The sequence below is a fragment of the Corvus moneduloides genome, chromosome 7 (genome assembly GCF_009650955.1).
Source record: "Corvus moneduloides isolate bCorMon1 chromosome 7, bCorMon1.pri, whole genome shotgun sequence".
NCBI lineage: Eukaryota > Metazoa > Chordata > Aves > Passeriformes > Corvidae > Corvus > Corvus moneduloides.
Genome location: NC_045482.1, coordinates 1,675,216 through 1,697,144, shown reverse-complemented (window position 1 = coordinate 1,697,144; position 21,929 = coordinate 1,675,216). Strand labels below are relative to the sequence as shown.

At 43.6% G+C, this 21,929-nt stretch overlaps 2 protein-coding genes across 3 annotated transcripts in view; both read left to right on the top strand.

The window, feature by feature from the left end:
* Window positions 1–21,929, top strand: part of LOC116446882 — a 781,927-nt gene that overhangs the window by 239,086 nt on the left and 520,912 nt on the right. The gene's annotated exons all lie outside the window — the stretch shown is intronic.
* Window positions 1–21,929, top strand: part of IQCA1 (IQ motif containing with AAA domain 1) — a 101,445-nt gene that overhangs the window by 49,068 nt on the left and 30,448 nt on the right. For both annotated transcript variants that reach the window (XM_032115324.1, XM_032115323.1), the window contains 5 exons: window positions 3,170–3,254; window positions 9,265–9,378; window positions 13,120–13,195; window positions 18,511–18,617; window positions 18,832–18,927. In XM_032115324.1, the coding sequence (XP_031971215.1) occupies window positions 3,170–3,254; window positions 9,265–9,378; window positions 13,120–13,195; window positions 18,511–18,617; window positions 18,832–18,927 (478 nt within the window). The remainder of the gene's footprint in view (window positions 1–3,169; window positions 3,255–9,264; window positions 9,379–13,119; window positions 13,196–18,510; window positions 18,618–18,831; window positions 18,928–21,929) is intronic.

The following is a 21,929-nucleotide window of genomic DNA, read 5'->3' as shown; positions in this document are numbered from 1 at the left end:
TATGAGACACTGGAAAAGTACAATTGGATATTTTTTTTCCCCTCTGCAAACACTGAGACAGTAATAAGTACCAGATTCACAGAGTTCTGACTCGGATCTAGGTGTCTCTGACATGCACCATGTCTTTCAAATATATTACACACTCTAATGCTCCTGTTATCAAGAGCTTAAGCTTTTTATGTTCTCCTCTCCCCATCAACAGTGGAACCAGGCAGGATTCCCATCGCACAGCTCCCCTCCGCACTTCCCACAAAACAAAGCAGCCTGCTGGGGCTTCTTCTTGCAACTTCTTGCATCATCTGGGTTCAGTTTCTTACCCTATTATTGCCTCTACCCATGAATATTTCAGTGTTTATAGGACGTTTCAAAGGGGGAAGGTGGTTAAAAATTATTTGGATAAATATTATTGTGAGGAAAGCTCAGAATCACTCCACAATGTCTGGGACCTCCTCCTAATTCAAGAGCTGTTCATGGGAAATGTCTGGTGGGACCCCCTTGAGCCACAGGTGATGTGTAGCTTATCTGATGGCACAAAGATACAGGAATTTTAAATTATAGAGTGGTTTGGGTTAGAAGGGACTTTGAAGATCATTTAGTCCCACCCCACACCTTCCACTGTCCCAGGCTGCTCCAAGCCCCATCCAGCCTGGCCTTGGACACTTGCAGGGATGGGGCAGCCACAGCTTCTCTGGCTGCTCATTTTATCCTGGTGTTTTTCCAACTGCAAACCAAAGAACTTAGGTCCAGTTGAGTCCAAATTTACATCCTAAGGCAAAGGCATGAGACAACCCATTGTGATGGCTCTGAGCAGAACGCTGCCAGAAAGTGAAGGGGGAATGAAAATTGAGATTCATTACGTTTAAAGTGGACTTTTGACCAGGAAGATGAATGGCTGCATTTTTCTGGGCAGATTTACAGGCCAAACAAATCCCTGGTTTAACCTCTGAACTCAAGAGGGTTTCATAAAGGGAGGAATTTGCCTATCGGGGTCACGCATGGGAATTCCCAGGCATCACAAGATTGAAGCTGTGGTCATTTCAACCTAGAAGAGAAAGAGGAAAACCCACAAGAGGGTGGGTAGGGAAATAGATTTAAGAGCTCTGCTTCCAGGCCATCAGACAGCAGTGGATATGCACAAGAAAAAAAACAGATGCCCTGGAAGAAGTAGAACACCAAAATATTTGGTACTGCCTGCTCTCAGGTCACTGATAACCATGGAAAAGCACATCCTGCATTGCCCTCAACCAAAAACCCCACTGATCCCTGACTGGGTAATAAATGCCTGACCCTCCTTCCACGAAAAGATGGGCATTGTCTTCTCCTCACCTCATTTTTTCACACAAGCACCTGCTGTAGCTGCTACAAAAATAAAAAGGTGAGAGGAGCCACATCACCACAAACAGCTGCACGAGCTGGGAGGAGAAGAATCACACAGAAAATACAGATTATAAACCAGAATCCCCTTCCCAAAATTCAGGATATGGTAGAATTTCTACAGCACTCAGATGTACTCATCATACATACCCAAAGGTAAATGTCACAGAATGGTCTGGGTTGGAGGGAACCTTAAAAATACCTAATTCCAATCCCCGCCATCTCCAAGAGCTGTAAATGATTTAAAGGTGGAAAAGGGAGTACAAATACCAAATGTAACATCAATAAATATTGAAAGCTGGCCCTGATATCATTTTCAGTGAGCTCCCAGCTGATTTTTCACCCACAGTGCATTTGCCTTTCCTTCCTCCCAGCTGGCACTGAAGTAGCAACAGCCTCAATAACAGATTTGGGGAAGTTTTTTACTGTAAACCAGACTTGTAGCAGCATTTAAGGCTGCATTTAACAGAGAACTGAGCTATTTTCTGGCTGTTTGTAAAAAATGGAACACGAGCTAACGTTAAATAATAGATCATGCAGGGTTTTGAGGCCAAATTCCCGTTCTTAATGGATTTTTTTAAAGCACACTAACAATGACAGCCCTTTGTTGATGCAGGCTGGTTTCTGGGAATGCAGTGGCCAAGGATTTGCATCTGTTTGCATACAGAACTTGTAATTGTTGAACAAGTCAGAGCTCCCAAGCACGGATGAATGTTTGTTGATTCTGCCCTAACTGGTGCTGCATTAATAGCAGCAAGAGATCCCAACCCTACACGTGGTGCTGCAGAAACAGAACAGATGCTCTGTTCCAAGGATCTCAGCTTAAAACTGAGCCTGCAGCTTAACAGCAGCCTAGGAAAGTCCCTTAAGGTACCAGTTGTTTTTAAAAAAAAATGAAAGCAATTTTTAGGAATCGTGTTGACCTTTCTGAGCTCTTTTCTTCTCCAGGGAAATTTAATTTCATTTAGAGGAAACATTACCGTGCTGTTTGAAAGTAGCACGAGGGGCTTTCTGCACTGTCAGGATTTTCTTTGGAACAGAAGAACCTTCCTGATGTTACCAAAGAAACAGAAAATCTTACAGATATGTTCCAACAAGCAGCAAAAGGGAAGGAAGTTAAAGGGTCTTATCAGTGTAAATGGCCTTTGGGGCTGAAATGATTCTCTGTATCGTTTAATCTCTTTCTGAAAGGCCTGGAAGCTCCCTGTGTTATCCATGAACCCTTCCCACAAAGTCACTCATTGCCCCTTCACAGCTTCCATCACCATCCAGTTGTGCAAGTCCATCAGAAATTTAGGAGTGGTAATCCTCACATGGAAATACAATCTGGAACTTGCAGATTAAAACCTGATTTAAGCAAAATAACTCTTCCCTAAAAAAAAAAAAGCTGGATGTTGAAAGCAAAGAGAGTTGGGCTATGAACATAAAATAATGGAATCCCAGAATGGTTTGGGTTGGGAGGGACCTTAAAGCTCATCCAGCGCCACCCCCTGCCATGGGCAGGGACACCTTCCACTGTCCCAGGTTGCTCCAAGCCCTGTCCAACCTGGCCATGGACACTTCCAGGTATAAACACTTCAATCTGCATCTGTCAGCCAGGAAGTAATGTGCAGCCCTAAGGATCTTCAGGTTTTGATGGACCATGGGATAATAGACATGGATTGATGACTGTTTTAATTCATTTACAGGACAAAAAGCCACTGCCATAAGAAGCTTCCCCACTATTTAAAATCTTTGTCAACCAGGTGAAAAATGATGGATTTTAATTCCCTTTCCACTTTTGTTTCTCCCACAGGCATATCACGGGCAGGTTTCCTGACTATCCCCCTGAGAACACAGGCGGTTCCAAGGCAATTTTTATCGAAAAGCATCCAGAGCAGGTACTGCCCCTCTTTTCATGAAAAAATTTCATGAGGTTGGAGAAGGAACTGCCACAAAACATGTGTGTTTATTTAAGCAGCCGTTTTTCCTAACTGTGGCTCTAGTTCTCCAGGAATGTTATGGATCAAAGCCTTTTGTTGCAAGTGAAAGGACGGGGTTTTTTTCTTCAGGGTGTTTCCAATCAGGTACCAAAATCTGTTCCCTTTCAGGCTGTGCAGCCACCTTATCACGACTGAAGGTGCTCAGGTGATGGACAAGAAGTAGAGAACAACAGCAGAGAAGGCAGGCCTCAGCCTTGATTTACTGCCAAGGCTCATTAAGCAAATTTAACATCCCAGTGAAGGAAGTATCTTAGTTTATCTTGTGTGTTGTAGTGATCTCGGTTGTTTTTCCTGGTAAATCCCTCTCCTGATCTCTCTGGCTAATGGAAGTGGCTGATAATCTCTTCCTCTGATCATCTGGGTGTCATGCAGGGAAAGTGATTAAGCCCAGCTGAAGGCAGTAGTCGGCACTTGGAGCCATTTCCACCCATCCCGATGAGCCAAGCAGGATAATGAGTCTGTTGGGGGAAAACAGGAAGCAGGATTTGGCCCTTGAGTGAACTGGTGTGCTGGGCTAGGAAAACTAAGAGGTTAAAACCTGAATTCTGTGGTCCTGAAAGCTCCACTTCTAAGACTTCTAGGACTGTTGCATGATTTTTCTGCAACTGGTTCTCTAACACAAGTGTGGTAAAAGAGGATTTTTATAGAATCTCAGAATGGTTTGGGTTGGAAGGGACCTAAAAAATCATCTCTTTGCAACCACCCTGACACCTTTCACTAGCCCAGGTTACTCAGAGCCCCATCCAGCCTGGAATGCTTCCACAGATAGGGAATTTTGGATTCAGCCCTCCCTGGGATCACAGGGAGGAGAGCCTGGGGCACCCAGCAGTCTCTGTGTGGTTTGGGGAGGGTGTAAAGACAGGCACAGCACAGAGCAGAGGCCTAACCATCAGCTACTGTGCTAAAAATGCAGGGAAATTGCTGCAAACAGCTCCCTGTGCCTCACTTAAACGGAGTTTGGGGCATACTCCTGGTTTTAGCCAAGTTCAGGGGCTGCTGAGGTCGAGGTCTGCAGTCAGGGAAGGAGATCCTCAATTCAGCCCCTAAAGCAGAAACACGTGCCAGAGTCAAGAAGGCTTCACTGGCTGCTGGGAGCAGCCAGGAGCCACCCAGCAAGTGGGGCTTAATGCTGGAGAGGGGTCTGGGGAGTGTGATGCTAATGAGACCTGCTACCACCAAGGATAAACACAACTAGGGAAGAAAATACTACAAGAAATTGTTCCGAGCAACACTGGATATGGAGGTGGATTCTGGAGAAATGGATTTAACCTTCCTGTCCTGCTCCCAGCTTTCAATTCCCACCTTCAGCCGTTTTGTTGCCTTGCCTGAGCATCTGCTTTTTCTTTGCCTGAAAAAATGAAAGCCAGAAGTCTGGAGAGGTTCTTTCAGTGCTTGTTTTCCCTGCACCCTGGGAAAAAAAACCCTTCCTCTATTTTCCTAACAAATTTTCACTGATTATCTGATTTTCACCAGTTTTGGAGCCTCTTTTCTCTTCCTTTTTAGCCAGCAGAATGTGTGTCACAGCCTTAAAAGATCTCCACAGTGCAGCTGGCCAGAGAAAGTTCAGTGCAATCATGATTTTACCTGAATGTCAGACAAGTAAAACATTTTTTTTTTTAATGTTTTAATGGCCTGCAGTCAGCTGAATATTAAAAATCCCTGGGTTTGTTCCACACTGGTCTACTGGGCAGCATAGGAAGGGAAATCCTGGCCCCACTGAAGCTGATGGGAGTTTTGTCCTTGACTCCAGGGGGGACAGGAGTTCATCTCTTGTCTGTTTTAGCTCCTGTGCAGGGGTTGGTTAGTCCTAAGTCAAACTCCATGAAAAATCCAGACTGAACTGTATTTAAAAAGTGAGCATTTTATAAGACTTGGGTAAAGACACTTTGGGGAAAATAAAATACAAATTAATCACTTCACGAACCATTGCTGCATTATTATACATTCTATATTTCTTGATCCTTTGACAACCCTGACCTTACTTGACTTTGGAATGTAGCTGGCCTTCTGCACAAACTGCTTTTCCATGACATTTTCCAAATACCTTTCCAAAAGATGTTGCCAAAGACATCCTGAAGCTGAGTACTTGGTGCTTCAGTCAGCAAAGGAAGTGCTGTCCCTTGACTGAGAAGAAGCTTTTCTCTGCTTTACTTACTCTTCTAGAGAAATTCAACATTCCAGGACATCGGTGTAATCTCCCTGCATCTGTTCCAGATTTCTATCCCTAATGGTTTTTTACGTTTTGCTCCACAGATAATCATCAGATGTGACAATTTTTAGCTTTGCCCTTATCCTGCTGCCAACAAAATTATGATCTTTTCCTGTAGTTCGTTAAGTCTCATCACCATGAAAATAAGCCAAGAGAGTTGCCATTTAGCAGGCACTTCCCCCTCTCCCAGCTCCCCCTCATTTCTAGTATTAAATAACATTCCAAAAAAAAAAAGAGAGAAAGGCGTCAGAGAAGGACTCAAAGCCTTTAAATACTGTGATTATTTCAAGTTAACCACGCAGGAGAAAGGAGACTGTACTTGGCCTCTGTTAAACTGCGCAACACTTAAAATATCACCTACAGACAGCAACCCACTTTGCCTAAAAACCCACACCAAAACTCCTCCATAAAGAAGCAACATTTCCTAGGTTCCAACAAACTTCTTTCTGTAGATTTAATACCCCAAGAGAGGAACTTTTCCCTCCAGGAACACTGGGCTGTGCCCCTGGAAAGTGTTTGTGTTCAAGCTGGTGTTAGAGCCAGGCTCTGAGGCTGCTCTTGATGCCTTAGCTTTTAACTTTTCTATTTTTCAAATCTGCACTGCCCAGTGTGTAACCCTGAAGTTTCCTGTGGCCTGTCAGCTGCTGTTCTCTCATGCTGGTTAGACATAACAAACTTCTCTAGGTTTGCTCTTCAAGGACACCAGGCCCCAAAATGTGTAAACTAAAAGCCTTTAAAGAGGAGGGGCAAGCTTGGGGTAATTACATCATCAACTGAGGCTATAATTGGAGAATTAACCCTGATATGCAAATGAACCAAACTTATGAAGATGGTGAAGAACTGGTGACCCAGGGTCCACCTTGGCAGTAGCCTCTGGCTCCCCAGGGTGTGCCTTTGAAGGCCTTTCAAATAAATACCTACCTTTATTCCCTTATTCTGGTCTAGCCTCTGTTTTTAGGTGGCCTCTCAAGGCATCACTGTCACTACACAGCTGGAGATCCAGCATTCCCAAACTCACTCTCTACCCCTGCTTTTCTTTTATACCCACAACTCTATAAGGCAAGAAGTTCAAGTAAGGTCTTCTTTCAAGGAATAAGGGAAGGATTTCTTACTGAAGAAGAACATTTACTTCGAATATTACCTCACCTGAGCCAACACCAAACTTCCTGTGGCTGAGGACAGCAGAACAAGTGAGTCCTGCTGGCAGCTGGAAGTTTTCTTATACTTGGCTCATATAAAGCAGCATCAGACTTTTCATTCATAGGCTGCACTCTGGTTTAGTGCCCAGCTCTTTCCAAAAAAAAAAAAAAAGGAGATTTGCAATGCAAGATTTTAGAAAACATGGTTGAACTGATGTAGAAAAGTCAATTCAACTTTTATGGGGTATCAGCTTAAAGGAAAATGTCTTTTCAGCCTCTGAAGAAAACGTTACTGGAGAAGAATCATCACTGGCACAGTAGAAGTCCTAGGAAAGACTGGGAAAAAATACAAAGAGGCTAAAATTCATCTGCCCCCACTGAATGACAGTGTCTTCCTCATTTATATTAAGAGTTTGCTACCTGCTTTCTGCATCATTTCAAAAATAGGCAACCTAGCAAAGAAAAGGGGAGTCCAAAACAATTTAGGAAGACATCTGCTTCTCTTTCCACTATGAAGGAAAAAACCCCCATACTCAAATGTGGGTGAATTGCCTACTCATCTCACACTAACCTTTGCTTGCCATTGCCTTTCTTTCCTCCTCTTCTGTCAGATTGTTCAGGCACCTCCTTGCAGCTGGAGGGGAAGTGGTTCTGTAGGACAGAGCAGAAGGACTCAAGGTTAGATACACCCATACTTCCCCCAGCTCCCAGCCCCCTGCAATCCTGGAGCTGCTTGGAGCACAGGTGGGAGCAGAGCTGGAGAAGCTGCAGCAAGGCCAGGCAGAAGGACGAGGACACTTCAGTGCCACCACAGCAGGTTCATGAGAACAGAAACTCTGTCTAACCCCTTCCAGTATCGTTCATCTGTGCAAAACCATGACAGCAGATCCTTCCATTTGGAGCCTGGCTGCACTTAAGATGCTGCCTGTAGAACGCAGAGGCACTGCTGCAAATTGAAACCTTTTGTCAATCACGTGTGTGTTTACAGGTACCCTGCTGGATAAAGCCACCTCTGAGATGCTGGGAGTGGTTCTGGTTACCCTCTGCAGGCAGAGCAGAGCAGAGGTGGAAGTGACAAGGTTGGATTTCTGGCTGGGTAGGAACACTACAGGAAAGGATACACTTGGAGTAGTATTATTGCAGTCCTAGGGTACATCACCGTGTCCCGCAGCTGTAGAGAGGAGGGGAGAAGATCCAGCAGGCAGGAACTGTGCAGCAAGACTGATTTATTTAATTTTTTTACGAACTCTTTTCTAGACTTTTTTCTTCATAGTCTAATTGGACAAAGGATCAGCCACCCCTTGGGGTGATTGGCTAAAATCCTAAAACATCCATTGTCAAAATATTTTTCTACTGGACTATAAACAAGACTTTTCAAGGCTGCAGGTGTTTGGTTGTTTACATAACTCTGCTACCTCTTCTGTGAGAGAGAAAAGTCTCTCACAGGCTTAGAAAATAGCAAGAAGATCCTTGGTAGCAGCATTTTTGTATGCACAGAGTAGCTCTGTTGGTTTTGGATGCACCAGGCCCACTGGGACACTAAAAACCTGTTTTGAACTCCAGTCAATCTGTTAATCTATCCCAGGGAATGAAACGCTTCGCTGCTTGTCACAGCGAGATGTGACGGAGCGCTGCTTGGGGTTTGAATTACCATATTTAATTAAATGTAAGACACTGAAATGCTTGGGGAGAGCCACTAATGGAACTGCCCTGGCTGCAAAGCACAGCCCTTGTCGTTGTCCCCTTCCAGCACCCAGTACATTCAAAGGTATAACATGAGAAAACAGGTATTTTCACTGTTGCAGGAAACACACCTTACAGTTGGAAATGTTTACTTTGCTACTCTTTCATGGTACTGCCAATATTAGTGGTCCATTAATAAACTTCAATGGATTTTCTGATTTAGACTCATTAGTAAATGATCTTAGAATTCCTCTCAGGGACAAGAAAGATGCCTAAAAACAAGAGAATGGTAGAAGCAGCAAATTTTCACCCTCTGCCTTTTTCAGATAATAAAGTATAAATGGCCAGGAACTAAAGAGAAGGGAATTGATGGAGCTGTACCCAGTTATCAGCTGCTGCTTGCTTGCAGGGATAAAGATGCTGAGCTATCCATGTGGATCTGTCAGAGTTTGTCACAATCTCTCTACCCAACCTCTCTCACCCACTAGAACAATTCAGTCTTTAGCCACATATTGAAATTAGACACACCTCGGGGCAGTCTCTCAAAATCCATCCCTATAAAAATCAATCTGCCTTACAAACACCAGGACAAACTCATAATCTGGCTCCGAGTCCAGAGGGAACTTTGAGTCGTGTGTCATGAGAATATTCGGCTTCTGGATGGCTTCAGGAACTGGTCCTGCTCCATAAAAGCCCTCATGGTTTGGGACAGAGGAATCAGCCCCTTCCTGATGATATACTGGGATAGTCAGCATCTCTGCTGGAGTTTGCAGGTGCCCTCAGCACAAAAAGGCTTCTTTTAATGGTCTGGAATTCAGAGAGTGCAGCCTCTTGGATATTGTGTTTTCCCAATCACATTCCTCCCTGTGTCTTTCAGGTGGCTGAAGAACTGGCTGCCAAAAGGGAGGCAGAGAAAAAAGAAAAGGAGAAGAATGGAAAAGAAGAAAAGGAAAGGCCAGCAGTAAAAAAGCCACCAAAAGTTGGAAAGCAAGTAAGGCAATAAAAGCAGGTTGTGAAGCCAGAGACAAAGCTCAGGTGTGGGCAGAGGCTGTTCAGTGACATTGAACTGGTCACCAAAGCTCCAGGCTTGGGTTCAGGGGACAAAAAACTGGCTGAGGTTGGTCTCTCTCAGCCTTTCCATGACCTCCATGATTATGGGGAACTTTTTACCTCTCATATTTTAGGAATGGCCACGACTGAGCTCAGTGGGAAGAGCTGATGGAGGTGCAGACTGTCAGGGACATAAAGGAGGGCAAAATACACTTTAGGGCTTTGAGATCATTGCCAGGACAGTCAGAGAGGTAACCAAGAGGTAACCAAGCATTCCCACTTGTAATGTGGGTACAGAGAAGTTCATTACTGCCACACCTTGCAGAATTAGGAATTAAAGCCTTAGTCTCACCCAGATCCCACCTCAGAGCTTGTGTGGATTTCAAACTGATTTTTAAACCACATTAACCAGCATTTCATAAACCTGTAAATAAGCCATGCATTTTCAGCCCACATTCTCAGGGTAGGAACTATTTCTGTTTCAAATGTCAGTAGCCACCACTTAATGTACAATATACCCCCTGAAATCTTGGAGAAAAAGGGCTGCTTTCATAGAAGACACGCTTCCAAATTATTTCAGGAGCAACTTCACAGAGCAGAACACCTGTGAAACAGAACAGTGACCAAAAAGGGCATCTTCAAAAACAAGCTGTGCAACAAAAATTGTAGGCTTTTGCTGAAGCAGCAGCTTTTGTTTCTCATTTACTCTGTAGAATAAACAAAAGTTGAAACAATATATATATTTTTAATAAGGGTCATTAATCTCTCACTAAATATGTGGAGGAGAAGGGGGAGTTTTCTAGGGCAACGCTTACTCTTCACTGCAAGTTTTACACAAATTAATTTGAAGGCCTAACCCTAGAACAAATATATATCAAAAAAAAAAAAGATGCTTTTCTTGGACAACATCCATTAATCTGGCCAAAGCTCTCAGAACATCTAGCCAGGAACCTAAATTACATGAATTTAGGAAACATCAGTCAATTTAATCACAAGGTAGATACCTAAATGTTAACTTGTAAATGAGCACCTTGAAAACACTATTTGGGGGTTTGGAGTGGGGTTTTTTTCCCCCTTTGTAAATGAAAATACACAGCAGGCTGAAGGAGCAAATACATAAATGTTTTTCAAGCTCTTTAAGCCGGACTGCCTAAATTTGCTAACTAGGAAGGGTTGTGGCTGCTCCTGTGCAAACAGGAGATGTTTTCAAGCTCTGGGCACGCTCCAGTCAGTCACTTGTTACTTTGACCAGTTTGTTGGGTGACACTGTCAGCACTGGTGAAGCTCCTGAAACTGGATGGCACCTCCCCCATCTGCTCAAAAACCTGACTTTCCCAGGGTAAAATTTGATTCCTTCTTGGTTTTGCACATTTTAGTAGGTTAGAACCAACAACAGCAAAAATGTGTCTCGATCCCCTCGCAGCCTCTGCAAGGCTGTTTTGAAATGGGGTGAAATAACAGCAGAGAGCTCTGGGGTTTTATAACTTCATGTCATTCCCATCTCCTCAGCCATCACACAAGTCCTGTCAAGTAAAATTCTGAGCCATTATATCAGGTTCTCTATGGTTCATTGAGAAAGAACAAAGGGAACATTCTCTCCAAGGTTATAGCACTGACAGGGGGAAAAAAAGGAGTATCTTAAACCAGTTGAGAAGTATTTGGAGAAGTTCTAACAGCAGGACTCTTATTAAAATAAGTATAGGCTATAAGTCATAGGGATGCAGGCAGAAAAAAGCTGTGCTCCCAATTTCAGCTCTTAAAGAAAACAAAAGTTTGATCCCAGAAGGAAATCTAAGTATTTCTGAAAAGCCTGATAGCAATCTTTACAAAGAGTATTTGATATCAAAGCAACTCCCCTTTCTTTTCTCTGCAAGGTGCTGATTTGATTTCCCATTAGGCACCTAAGGAAAAAAAACAACCACGGCTTCACCCCCACATAATCCCTCTTTCCAAAAGCAGAACCAGTCTGGACCGCCTCACCCAGTAACCTGCTGGAGCTTGTCTCACTGAACGTGAGCACGGCTGTGCATCCCTGAATTTCACCCAGAAAGGTCTGACAGGGAGGCACATTCCTGTCCTCAGTGAAACCTGTCAGGAAAATGTCCCTAGGAAATGTGCACAGTGGAGTGCATTCAGTTTCCCCTGCTGTCGAATGGGAATCACCTGGTGCAGAGCTGGCTTTGGAAAGCCTCAGGAGCAGATTGAAACTCTTACTCCCACGTTTCTGCTTAAATTCAAACATATATTGCTGGTTCAAGGTGCCTTAACACATTTCAGACAGAACAAGCATGGAACCAATCAACTGAAAATCAAAAAATACATGAACTGGCTTAGAAGGAAAAGTTCTTTTTATTATATTTACTCTTAGGCCGTTAAATTGAGCCAAGAGGGAAAACAGAACAGCATCCTGCAACTGTCCCTTAGACACAAGAGAGTGGGTTTGATTAAAAACAACTGAATTAACACAACAGTATTATTTATGTCAGTGTATAAAATCACTGAAGCAAATAACTAAAATGATTCATTGGCTTATTTATAACAATAAAATGTTGATGTGTCCTGTTCCATTAAGAGGCTAAAAATGAAGAAACCATTTTTAGGCTGGTTTGGGGGCAATTTGTTTGTTGGGTTTTTTAATAGTTGACACATTTCCTCTCAGAACATCATGGTTTAATCATTTTCTATAAAACACCGTGGAAAAATGGTAAAAGAAGGATTCTGCCTACTGCAAATAAGCCAAAGATGAACCTCAAAGTGCCACACCCTGTAAAACTGCGAATACATTTGAGTAACTGGGCTTTCGAGCTCAAATCCTCAAACTTTTCCTTATACTTTACCAAAACAGTTCTTGATGTTCAGTCAAGAAACTCCTGAGTGTCTTTCAAATGCATCTATACCGTGGAAGTGATAAATGTATTTAGATTTTGCCTCTCCTTCTGGGCCCCAACTGTAATTACTGTAATAATACTTTAATTAAAAAGTATTTGATAACTCACATAATGGGGTTGCAACTATACCTGCAGGTAGCAGATATGCCCCTAATTACAGGGCTTATTTAGGGGGGTGTTTAGTTTTAATTATCCCAGGAGCTGCGCTTTATATCTCGCTGATAACAAGTGGTTTGCAGGTTATTCAGCAAAATCCTGATCCACCTTGTGCTGTCTCATGTAAATCCACATTCACCTCCTCCCCAAACCAGTGATCTCATCTCCCTTTATCAACTATTACCTTACCCACATTTTGAGATTTATGACTGATACGAGATGAAGAAACTTTGATCATTTTCTGGGAAGTTTTTCCCTCAGAAATACCGTTCAATGAAATGAAACTGTTTCAGGAACATGGCAATAGCAGCAAAAGGAACTGAGGAAATGGCAGTGAAATGGAATGGAATGGAAAAATCCCTGACAAATCACTGAAAAGGGGATTCCATTTAAATATTGCAACTCTCCTCCCTAAATTACATTTTCAAACAAGCCGAGGTTTAATTCTTGTTCAGTTTTGTGACTTCAGTTGATAAAATGCCACCCCTTCGCTCATGGGAGCAACCTGGGCTAGTGGAAGGTGGCCCTGCCCATGGCAGGAGGTGGAATTAGATCTTTCGGGCCTTTTCCAACCCATTCCGTAATTCTGTGAAACAATGCTGTCAACAATTACTCTTTTCACTTCCCCCCCATTCTAGATAGTGGATGAAAGCTGGAAAATGGGTCCAAGCAATTTCCTTTCGATACTGGAGGAAGGAAGCTCTCAGTACAAAGGTCAGTAGAAAAAGATAACAATTCCAGCTGGAATGTTCTCCCAGATCAGCTTAATCTGAATGTCATTCCTGTAAGGTCAAGTGGGCAGCTGCCCAAAGTGTGGAACATTATAAAAATGAGGATGTTAGATTAAAAAATGGTATTTAGGAAGGGAGCCTCTCAGATTCCTAGGAATCTGTCAAAACCATTGAGCTAATCATGCAGGAAGGGACATTTCTGTGGGTGAAAGTGAACAAACACAAAGTAAAGTGCTTCAATACATATAAAAAAGGCATTTTTTGATTTTCTGAAGGCAACAAAAACGACATCAGAATAGCCAATAATTCAAAGGCACGATACTGTACATCGAGTTTCAGCACTAACGTTTCCCCTGTCCTGTCTCCTCCAAGAGGGAGAACTCGTGGAAAGAGTCCATGGATTCCTTCACAGCGTCCACAGCCACTCAAATTATTTTTGATTATATGTTTGAATGTACTTGCTTCATGCCAAGTGTGTGAAATTAAAACATAACTGGGACTTTCAGCAAGGGGCCTGGCTGGTTTTCCACCTGGAGACAGCAAAAATCCCCAAAAGCAGGGATTTCTTAATAAAAACCATGAAGGGACATTTTGTTCTTTTCCAGATCTCCTCTATCCTCTCCTCTGCTCTTGATACTTCTGTTTATCTCTTCAACACTTGTGTTCAGTGCTCAGCCTGATTCACAAGTGACTTAGCAATCACCTGGAAGCTGGCATGAAAGTCATGCCCTTGTCTGAAGTGGAAAGGGGGTTATTTTTGCTGGATCTCTGCAGATTCTGTTCTGATACAATGTGGAAAAATATCTTTTCTGCTCTCCACTCTTCAGAATGAGTGCCTTGCTGAAATTCCTCGTATGAAAAGTCTCCATTATTCCCTCCTGCTGACAAATTACTGGCGTCAAGTTTTCTGCCTGATTTGAGCTGGCTGGAGAGAAAGAAGTGAACAACTTGCTAAATGTGCATCAGTAGTTTGGCCTGACCTCTGACTTGTAACAATTAGGATTTTCTTACACATTATAAATCATAGAGCAGCTTTCTGGCTAGAAAAGGAGCTTTTCATCCCATCTAGTGTCAAATACCACGTCAGAACCCCGCTGAAGGCAGCAGGAGCTTTAGATAAGGATCAAATCCATCCATACTTCTTTCCATAGCTGGCCAAGGATGAAATGGCACCTGGAACTCAAAACCAGCCATGGCAAGAGTGGGGTTCCCACCCAGCAAGTCCCCAGAGCTGGGAAGGAGCAGCGTGGAAGCAGCAAAAGGGAGGCAGGAGCGGTTTGCCTTGGAGCAAACATGCTTGGCTGTAACCTCAGCACAGCAGTGGATACCAGAGTGAGGAGTAAAAACACCACAGGGGTCAACAGGTTCCTTTGATAGGCATGGAGACTCCCAAATTTCACAACCACCTCGTGTAATAAGGCAGGGGGTTTACGAGGGGATGGGGGATTTGTCACCCAAACTGTACCTGAACACCAGCACCGCCGTTCCCAGCAGGATCCCTGCTCTGAGCCCTGCAAATACAGAACTTTTGGGGCTTATTCACACAGCATGAGTGCCTCTGGGATTCCCATTTCCCGCTTAAACACCCACACATCTCCAGCCCATCCTGCCAGAGCTGACAGCTACTCCCCAGCTCTGAAGGAACATGAGAAGGAGCCCTTTGCTGCACAGAGCACAACCAGAAACCCTGGGAGTGGAAAAGCTCTCTTGCAGGCTTCAAAGAATACCTGGAGTTCTGTCTTAGGCACAGCAAGAGTCTAGAGCTGTGCAGTTAAACTTCAGGTGGGTTTTTTTTTCCTGGTGAACCAGGTCTGTTTGACACCACACTTATTTTTAACAAACAGCTGTTAATTCCTCCTTGCAGCACAATCCCCTGCCTCGTTCACAAGCACTTTGGGCTTTGTATTGCAGGGCACTAACACAAAACTACCAGGGGGTTGTCCAAAATTATTTTATTTTTAGTCTAACCATTTGGCCATCAGAATCAAATCCACAACAACATCTGACCAGAACAATGCAAGCAGTCTCTCATATTTTTAATTTTAGGCTGCTTTCATCTCAGTAGCAGAATTATGCAGGAAGAAATAGGTTTGAGTTTGCTCTTTCCACACTGAGAACTTTTTTCCTATTCTTAGGTAGAAATAGGTCACTTGCTATCAGCATTTGCACAGAAGTTCAGATTGATTAGTGCAGAAATCTTGAAAAGATGACTGAAATAACAGAGCTTGATTCAGAAATGTTTGTATCAGGAGGAATTCAAAGCCCCTTATAACTGTATCCAAAGTTTACCTAAATGACAGCTGCCCAAAAACACAAACATCTTTGTTTTGTCACACCCCCCAACGCTTAATGCTAAGAAAGTGATCCCATCCCCTGAAACTGGTGCTTTACTCCTAGTTTACTTAAATATTTTTTTAAAATATAGATCCATTTGGACAAAAACCTAAACATTTCAGTCACAAACTTTTCACTTTGTGGTTTTAACTCCTCTACCAAGCTAGAGCTGGCTGCCTAAACTTCACTGGAATTCATGAAGCCTTTTCTCCTCCCAGAACCGTACCTGGCAGTTTTTCTAGTTGCTAAACCACACTTGCTGAGCTCCAAAACACTTCTTTTACATGATGTGGTTGGAAGCAGCCACTCTGTGTGACATCTCCTCTCACACTGGAATAGCCAGAGTTTATGTGGGGCAGATGTAAGGCTGAGCATTACCTCCCCCTTCCTGGGGTGTATTTTTGCAGTGTGAGGCAGCAATGTGCTCTTTCCCCCATTCCACAGAGGACCAGTTGATATTTATGACTTGCTCAGTGTCACAGAGGATATTTGTGTTCAAACGCTCCGTGGTGTGTCCAAATACTCCTTTTAGGGTGTGGTGATATTGCATATTTTTAACCAACCTTCAAAAGATTCAAATCCTTGTGCCAGGAGGTTCAAAGTGGCCATTTCAAGAGAAGCTTCATGCTTCAAATAAATATATTGCAATTATTAGTCACAAGCTGTTCTCTGAATTTCAGGGATACTGGCGTTCCCTACAGCCTGCAGAGCTGGGATGCTGATTCAGGAGTGCTCTGGGCTGCCTTTGAGCCCTGAGCTGGCTGTGCATATAAAATAATCCCAAAATAAGCATGCACTATTTTAGAAAAGGTGACATGAATTTCACTGCATACACACAGGCACAGAAATAGCTCCTGGAGCTGGCTGACCCTGCCTGTAACGAAATACCAGGCTCCCCTGACCAGCCAGTGAAAACATAACATCCTTAGCCTCCTGACCCCCCTTTAAAATTAACTTTGAAACATTTTGTTGATCTATAAAAGAATAACAGAGCATCTAACACCTATGAGTTATTGATCTCTCCACTAAAATGAGGCACCTCTAACCCAGTGGTTAATATAACACTCAGATAACTCACTGCCAGGTAATATCAGAGTCTGGGGGGACTCTCCCTGGTTTGCCTGCAGTGGGTATTAACCACTAATCAATCTACACAATGACAACAAACAATTATGAACAAAACAGAACAGAAAAGTCTATGGATCCCTCTATGAAAAATAAATATCTAAAGCCTTGTACTCCTGTGAAAACACAGCACTTGCAACCTGTTGACCCAGTCAGGAAAGTGTTTAAAAATTCACATAACTCCTATGCAACGTCCCCTTTCCCCAAGGCTGGAATTCCAGGCTGGAGGAGCTACCTTGGGCAAATCAGTTTCTCCTCCTGAAATATTACATGACATCTGTCATGGCCTCTGATGACCCACAAGTAATTTAAAGAAATTAAATGTCTGGACTTTGGAGTTTCTTCCATTACCAAAACATCCCCATCCTCCTCCGTCCCCCACCATTTTCAGTGGTGAAATTACGACCACTCACCTGCAAGAACTATTCCCTCTTGTGTAAAACTACAAATCCTCTGCAGGGAATTGGGCCCTGAAAAATTGTTGTGGATTGAAAGAGCAGCCAGTCTTGGATAAGCAAAAACTTAGATGCTAAAACCTTTCTGAATTTGTACGGTGCCTTCAGCAGGCCAGAGGTACAGGGGAGAATATCTGGTACAAAACAGCTTCATAGAAGAGCCAACATCTTAAAGTGGAAAACTGTCATTTCACATCATCTGGAAATTGAATTAGCACATCCAGCTGGAGATTAGCTGTCATTTTGGAAGATACTATCGGGGCTTGAAATGCGAGATACGAATTGTCTTCCTTCAAATTAGCTCGAGAAGTGTAGGAAAAAAGGAGGTGTTTCCATTAAAATGAAGCACTTTGCTAATAGCAGAGAGCTCAGATATGCACCAAGCTCGTCAGACTTCATTTAGTTTTCTTTCTAAAGAGCAAATTGCACTTTGCCTCAACAAAAATAACGAGCTGCACCTCAGGATCATTAGGTACTTTATCATAAAGAGCTTTTTTTTCATCACCAGTTTCACAAATTTGCTGTGGCTGGGTGTTAGGTCTTTTTATTACTTCTCTTTTGCACAGTACTTTGAAACAGAGGGGCTGGATCAGGTGGGTCTTGTCTCTTTTGGGCTTAACTGCCTTCAAATTTCTGCATCGAGCTTAAAATGCCCCAAAGGGAAGCCTCTGTGTGGCCGTGCATCCCTTGTGGGCCAGCTGCAGGCTATTGCTGTGTCACACCCGCTGTCCCCTCCCTCTCTCCCACTTCCCCAGCTCAGTGCTGGTTTTATTCCTATTCCAGTGCCCCTATTCCCCGTATTTCAGCCTCCTGGGAATGACAACCAAGGCCAACTCACCAGAGTGCAGCAGCTTTAAGTGAGTCACGGGGAGAGCAGGGAACTTTGTGGTGTGAATTAACCCCCTTCCTTTGGTCCCCAAGCCTGTGTCATGCCAGCCAAGTGACACTCATGGAGAGCACATCCTTCAGGGCAGGAGCCATCCCTGTGCCTTCTTCATGGAAAAGATTTAAGCACTGTGCTGTTGAACAGAATAAAATGATGCCAGCATCGGGCACGGGACAGGGCTCTTGGAGATTGAGAACACTCCAGGCTTTCAGCTTTACAGCCTCCAAATGACAACCTCACTATCCCATTATCCTCCTGAATTCTGATACCCTTTTGCAACCCGAGGCAAAAGAAGAAATCCCCTAACCTCAAGATCTACAGATCCTAATGCAACAGGGCTCTGAACGTGGTAAGGGTCCCCAGAGCCTGCTACTTTCATAAAGCTCATAATTTAATAAAGCCTGCCTACAACTACCCTTTCTTTTGCCTCCAGAAGCAGTTGGAGAAAACAATGGCTTCTGTAACTTTTTCCCCTTTTTTCTTTCTTTTGGATAACAGTCTTTTGGGAGAACAGAGATAACAGATCGGATTTTCTCCAGGATCACGACCCGGAGCTGATCAAAGAAGGGGAACGGGAAGAAGTGGAGGACGAGATCAGAGTGCAGGTGTGCATACAATAGCAAGAGGACACTAATCATGTGCATTACCTGTGTATATTTTTCTCCAGCTGTAAGAACTGGCCCTGGCACAGACCTTCCCTCCTTCCAGAGTCCCTACTACCTGTTCTTTGCTTTCACACTCGTTCAGCTGAACAATTGTCTGGGGTGAAGTGACAGAAGAGAAAACTGAGGAAGATTCAGCTGTGTTTGTCTTGAGCAGGTCGATGAAGTGGTGCAAGAGAAACTGCTGAAACTCAAACAGGCTGTGGATGGAGAGACAGGTGCCAGACAGAGTAAAGCTGGGAAAGGTGAAAAGGTAAGAGCAGCAAGGTGGCAGAAGGGAGGGGCAGTCTCAATTCCCTGCCCAGGGACAGTGGCGGTCAGTGCAAACCTCAAGTACAAATATCAACCCTAAACATTTCCTGAATCTCAAGTCAGAAACATCTGAAAAATCTCTTCACCTGTGGCTATTTTCAGGGCCTTCTCCCTTAACTCCCTTTAACTTTTTATAAATATTGCTTAGGACAAGTTGAGCTATTCCAGAGATAAATCACTATGAGGTATTTCAGATTTTCACCCTCCTGAAATCCCTGGATGCAGTCAAACAGCAAAATGGAAGCAATCCCTCTCTTTAAGGTGACCAGTTCAGATTAATAGTTTTCCAAGGAAAACAGGGATCTGGAGGCCACTAAGTTTTCCAGCTGCTGACTGTTCCCCTCCCAAATAAAGGCTGGTTATTATGTTTCAAGACTGTACACCAAAAAAAATTCCCTTGGAAGGTTTTGATGTAACCTTTCATTTGTCTGTAACACCACATAGATCACACACAGCCAGGTACTCATTAGGTTACTACATCCTATTGAAGGCTTTGGGAATTTGCAATTAAGCCAAGTTTATTTAGGCATAAAGAATAGGTTTAACCCCCCCCCCCAACACAGCACATGTCATGTTCACATCTTGTTTTACAGCATTATCGTATGAAGAATTCCACAGCTTGTGGTTCTCTAAACTCCTTGCCCAAGCATTTAAATTAGAGATCATGTCAGTGCAAAATAACTCAAAGCTTACACCCCACCACTCAATCAGCAGATCCACTTAAAACCCTCAGGGCAAATAGCCAACCCTAATCTCATGCTGTATTTCATTTCTGTAATACCTTTTTAGCAAGCAAATACTTGCTGTTGCTCTACTTCTACTCAAATTATCTTTAAAAATGCTCTTTCACCTGACAAACGTGCAGGGACACTCAAATAAGAAAAGACTGGGGCAGCTCTGAAAGCTGATCCCAAATGGATTCCTAAATCTGTTTCAAAAATAGGGGGGGCTTAAGATATACAGACAAAATATTGCAACAATCTTCCCCAAGTTTTCATGGGCAGACACATTTAGATCAGCTGGACAGTGCCCTGCTCCAAAATGTCCCACTGGAATTACAGAGCTTTATGTTAGGGGCTGGCTTGGGGTTTTTTCCCTTCAGTGTAGGGTTGGAATAGCTTAGGGTGGAAGGAGGTTATTTAACTTTTATTTTCCCAAGTTGTGCCAGTAGCCTGAGAGAATGAGGCAGGGAAAGAAGAACTAATTAGATAAAACAAATTCCTTACAGATTTCATCTCAAAACACCCCACCCAAGCCAAAACAGTTCTATCTGAGGAGTGGGGAATGGAAGGAAAGATGCAGTGTTAGCCAAAACACATCCTCCCTGTGCAAAGCCACTTAAATTGTCCATTCAGCATTGGCAAAAGCCTTTTCCAATTAGTATTTGCATAAATATCTCAGTCATAAACCAAGCCAGCACATACCTGTGCACACAGACTGCAGATCTGCTTTAGGATAACCTGCTCTAGATAATAAGAATAATGTGAGCTGGAAAGGTTTGGAAATAGCTCGTTAATTTATTTATTCGGCAAAAAAACCTCTCATTTTTCAAGCCACATCCTAAGTCCCATACGTCTCCCCCTCAGCTGTGCAGCATGAAATAACAGGTGGTTGTTTCAGGTCCCTGTTGTAGCCAGGAGCATGTCTGGAGTACCATGTGAAACATCCCCCTGCCAAAAAAAAAACCTGGGATACTCAGCATTCTTCAGAGAAATCACACCTTTTCCTGCACTCTGGCAGCGGGCGCTGAAAGGGTAATTTCTTTAAGAGAAGTGTTACAGGTGGAATTTTGTGTCCAGGGACTGTCATCCCAAATTCCCGATGCCACGTTTGGCCATTCCCTCTGTTTTAAGGAGGGGTTTCTTCTGCTCTCTTTGTCAGGGTATAGTCCCTACCAGAGGTGGGTGTTCTGTGCCTTTCCAAGCCTTAAGATGAGTAGTTCACAACTCAGGAAGTTTCTGTCAAATCCATATTAAAACCCAAAATCTGCCTGACCCACAGGAACCAATCTGAGTTTGAAAGTCCCTTTTGTGGGGATACAGCGAGGACATTTTGGAATTGAACTCTAAAGGGAAATTTCTCCCTTCCAGTCAGTGTTCCAGACATCTCAGCTCTTAAGATTAAAAAAAACCCAATATGTAACAGCTCCAGGCATACCCAGAGCCACTCCTTTACTTCCATAAAGACTTTATCACTGATTCCCAAACCTTCAAATACCACTTACTGCTAAAAGCTGACACTTAACCCTACCAAGAGCTGCTCTTAGAACTCCTGAAGATAAGAATCCCATTTGCCAGCTTTGTGGAAGAATGAACCTGGGTGAAAAAACTGTTCTTCTCATGCCAAGTGGGTCTCCAGAGCAGCAGACTGGTCTGGAAATACCCAAACTAATTAGATTGCACCCAATACTCAATAAACCACACTGCTCTTACTGGAGTCACAGATCCTGTGCCTCTTTCCAAGCTGGAAGCTTCCCACACCCACAGACTGCCCCACCTTTATGGCCCAGCACTGACAGGGGATAGAGCAGAGTGTCCTGTTTAAGAAGCACACTTTGCTGGATTCCTGGAATCTCCCATTCCCCCAGATAGCTCCTGGTCTGGTGACTGTCACAGGAGAGGGGATGAGGATACGAGAGAAACAGAGGAATGGGGGTCAGCTCTGCTGCAAAGTGCATTTCCCTTCTCTTTGCACAGTGGCAGCTCATCCCCTGCTCAGCCAGGGATCACCAAGCTGGGACTGGGAGCACTGTGAAAGGACAGGCTGGAAAGAAGATGGCCTCTGAGTGAGGAACGTGGCAGTCACTGACCTGGAAGTTCCATTTAAGAGCTTATCAGGGTGCTGTCTGTGAAGCCCATTGTGCCGCTTTTCCTGCTCTGCTCCCCCAAGGATTTCTTTCTGATGCTCACTGCAGGTACAGCAATGCTTTGGGAATGAACACAC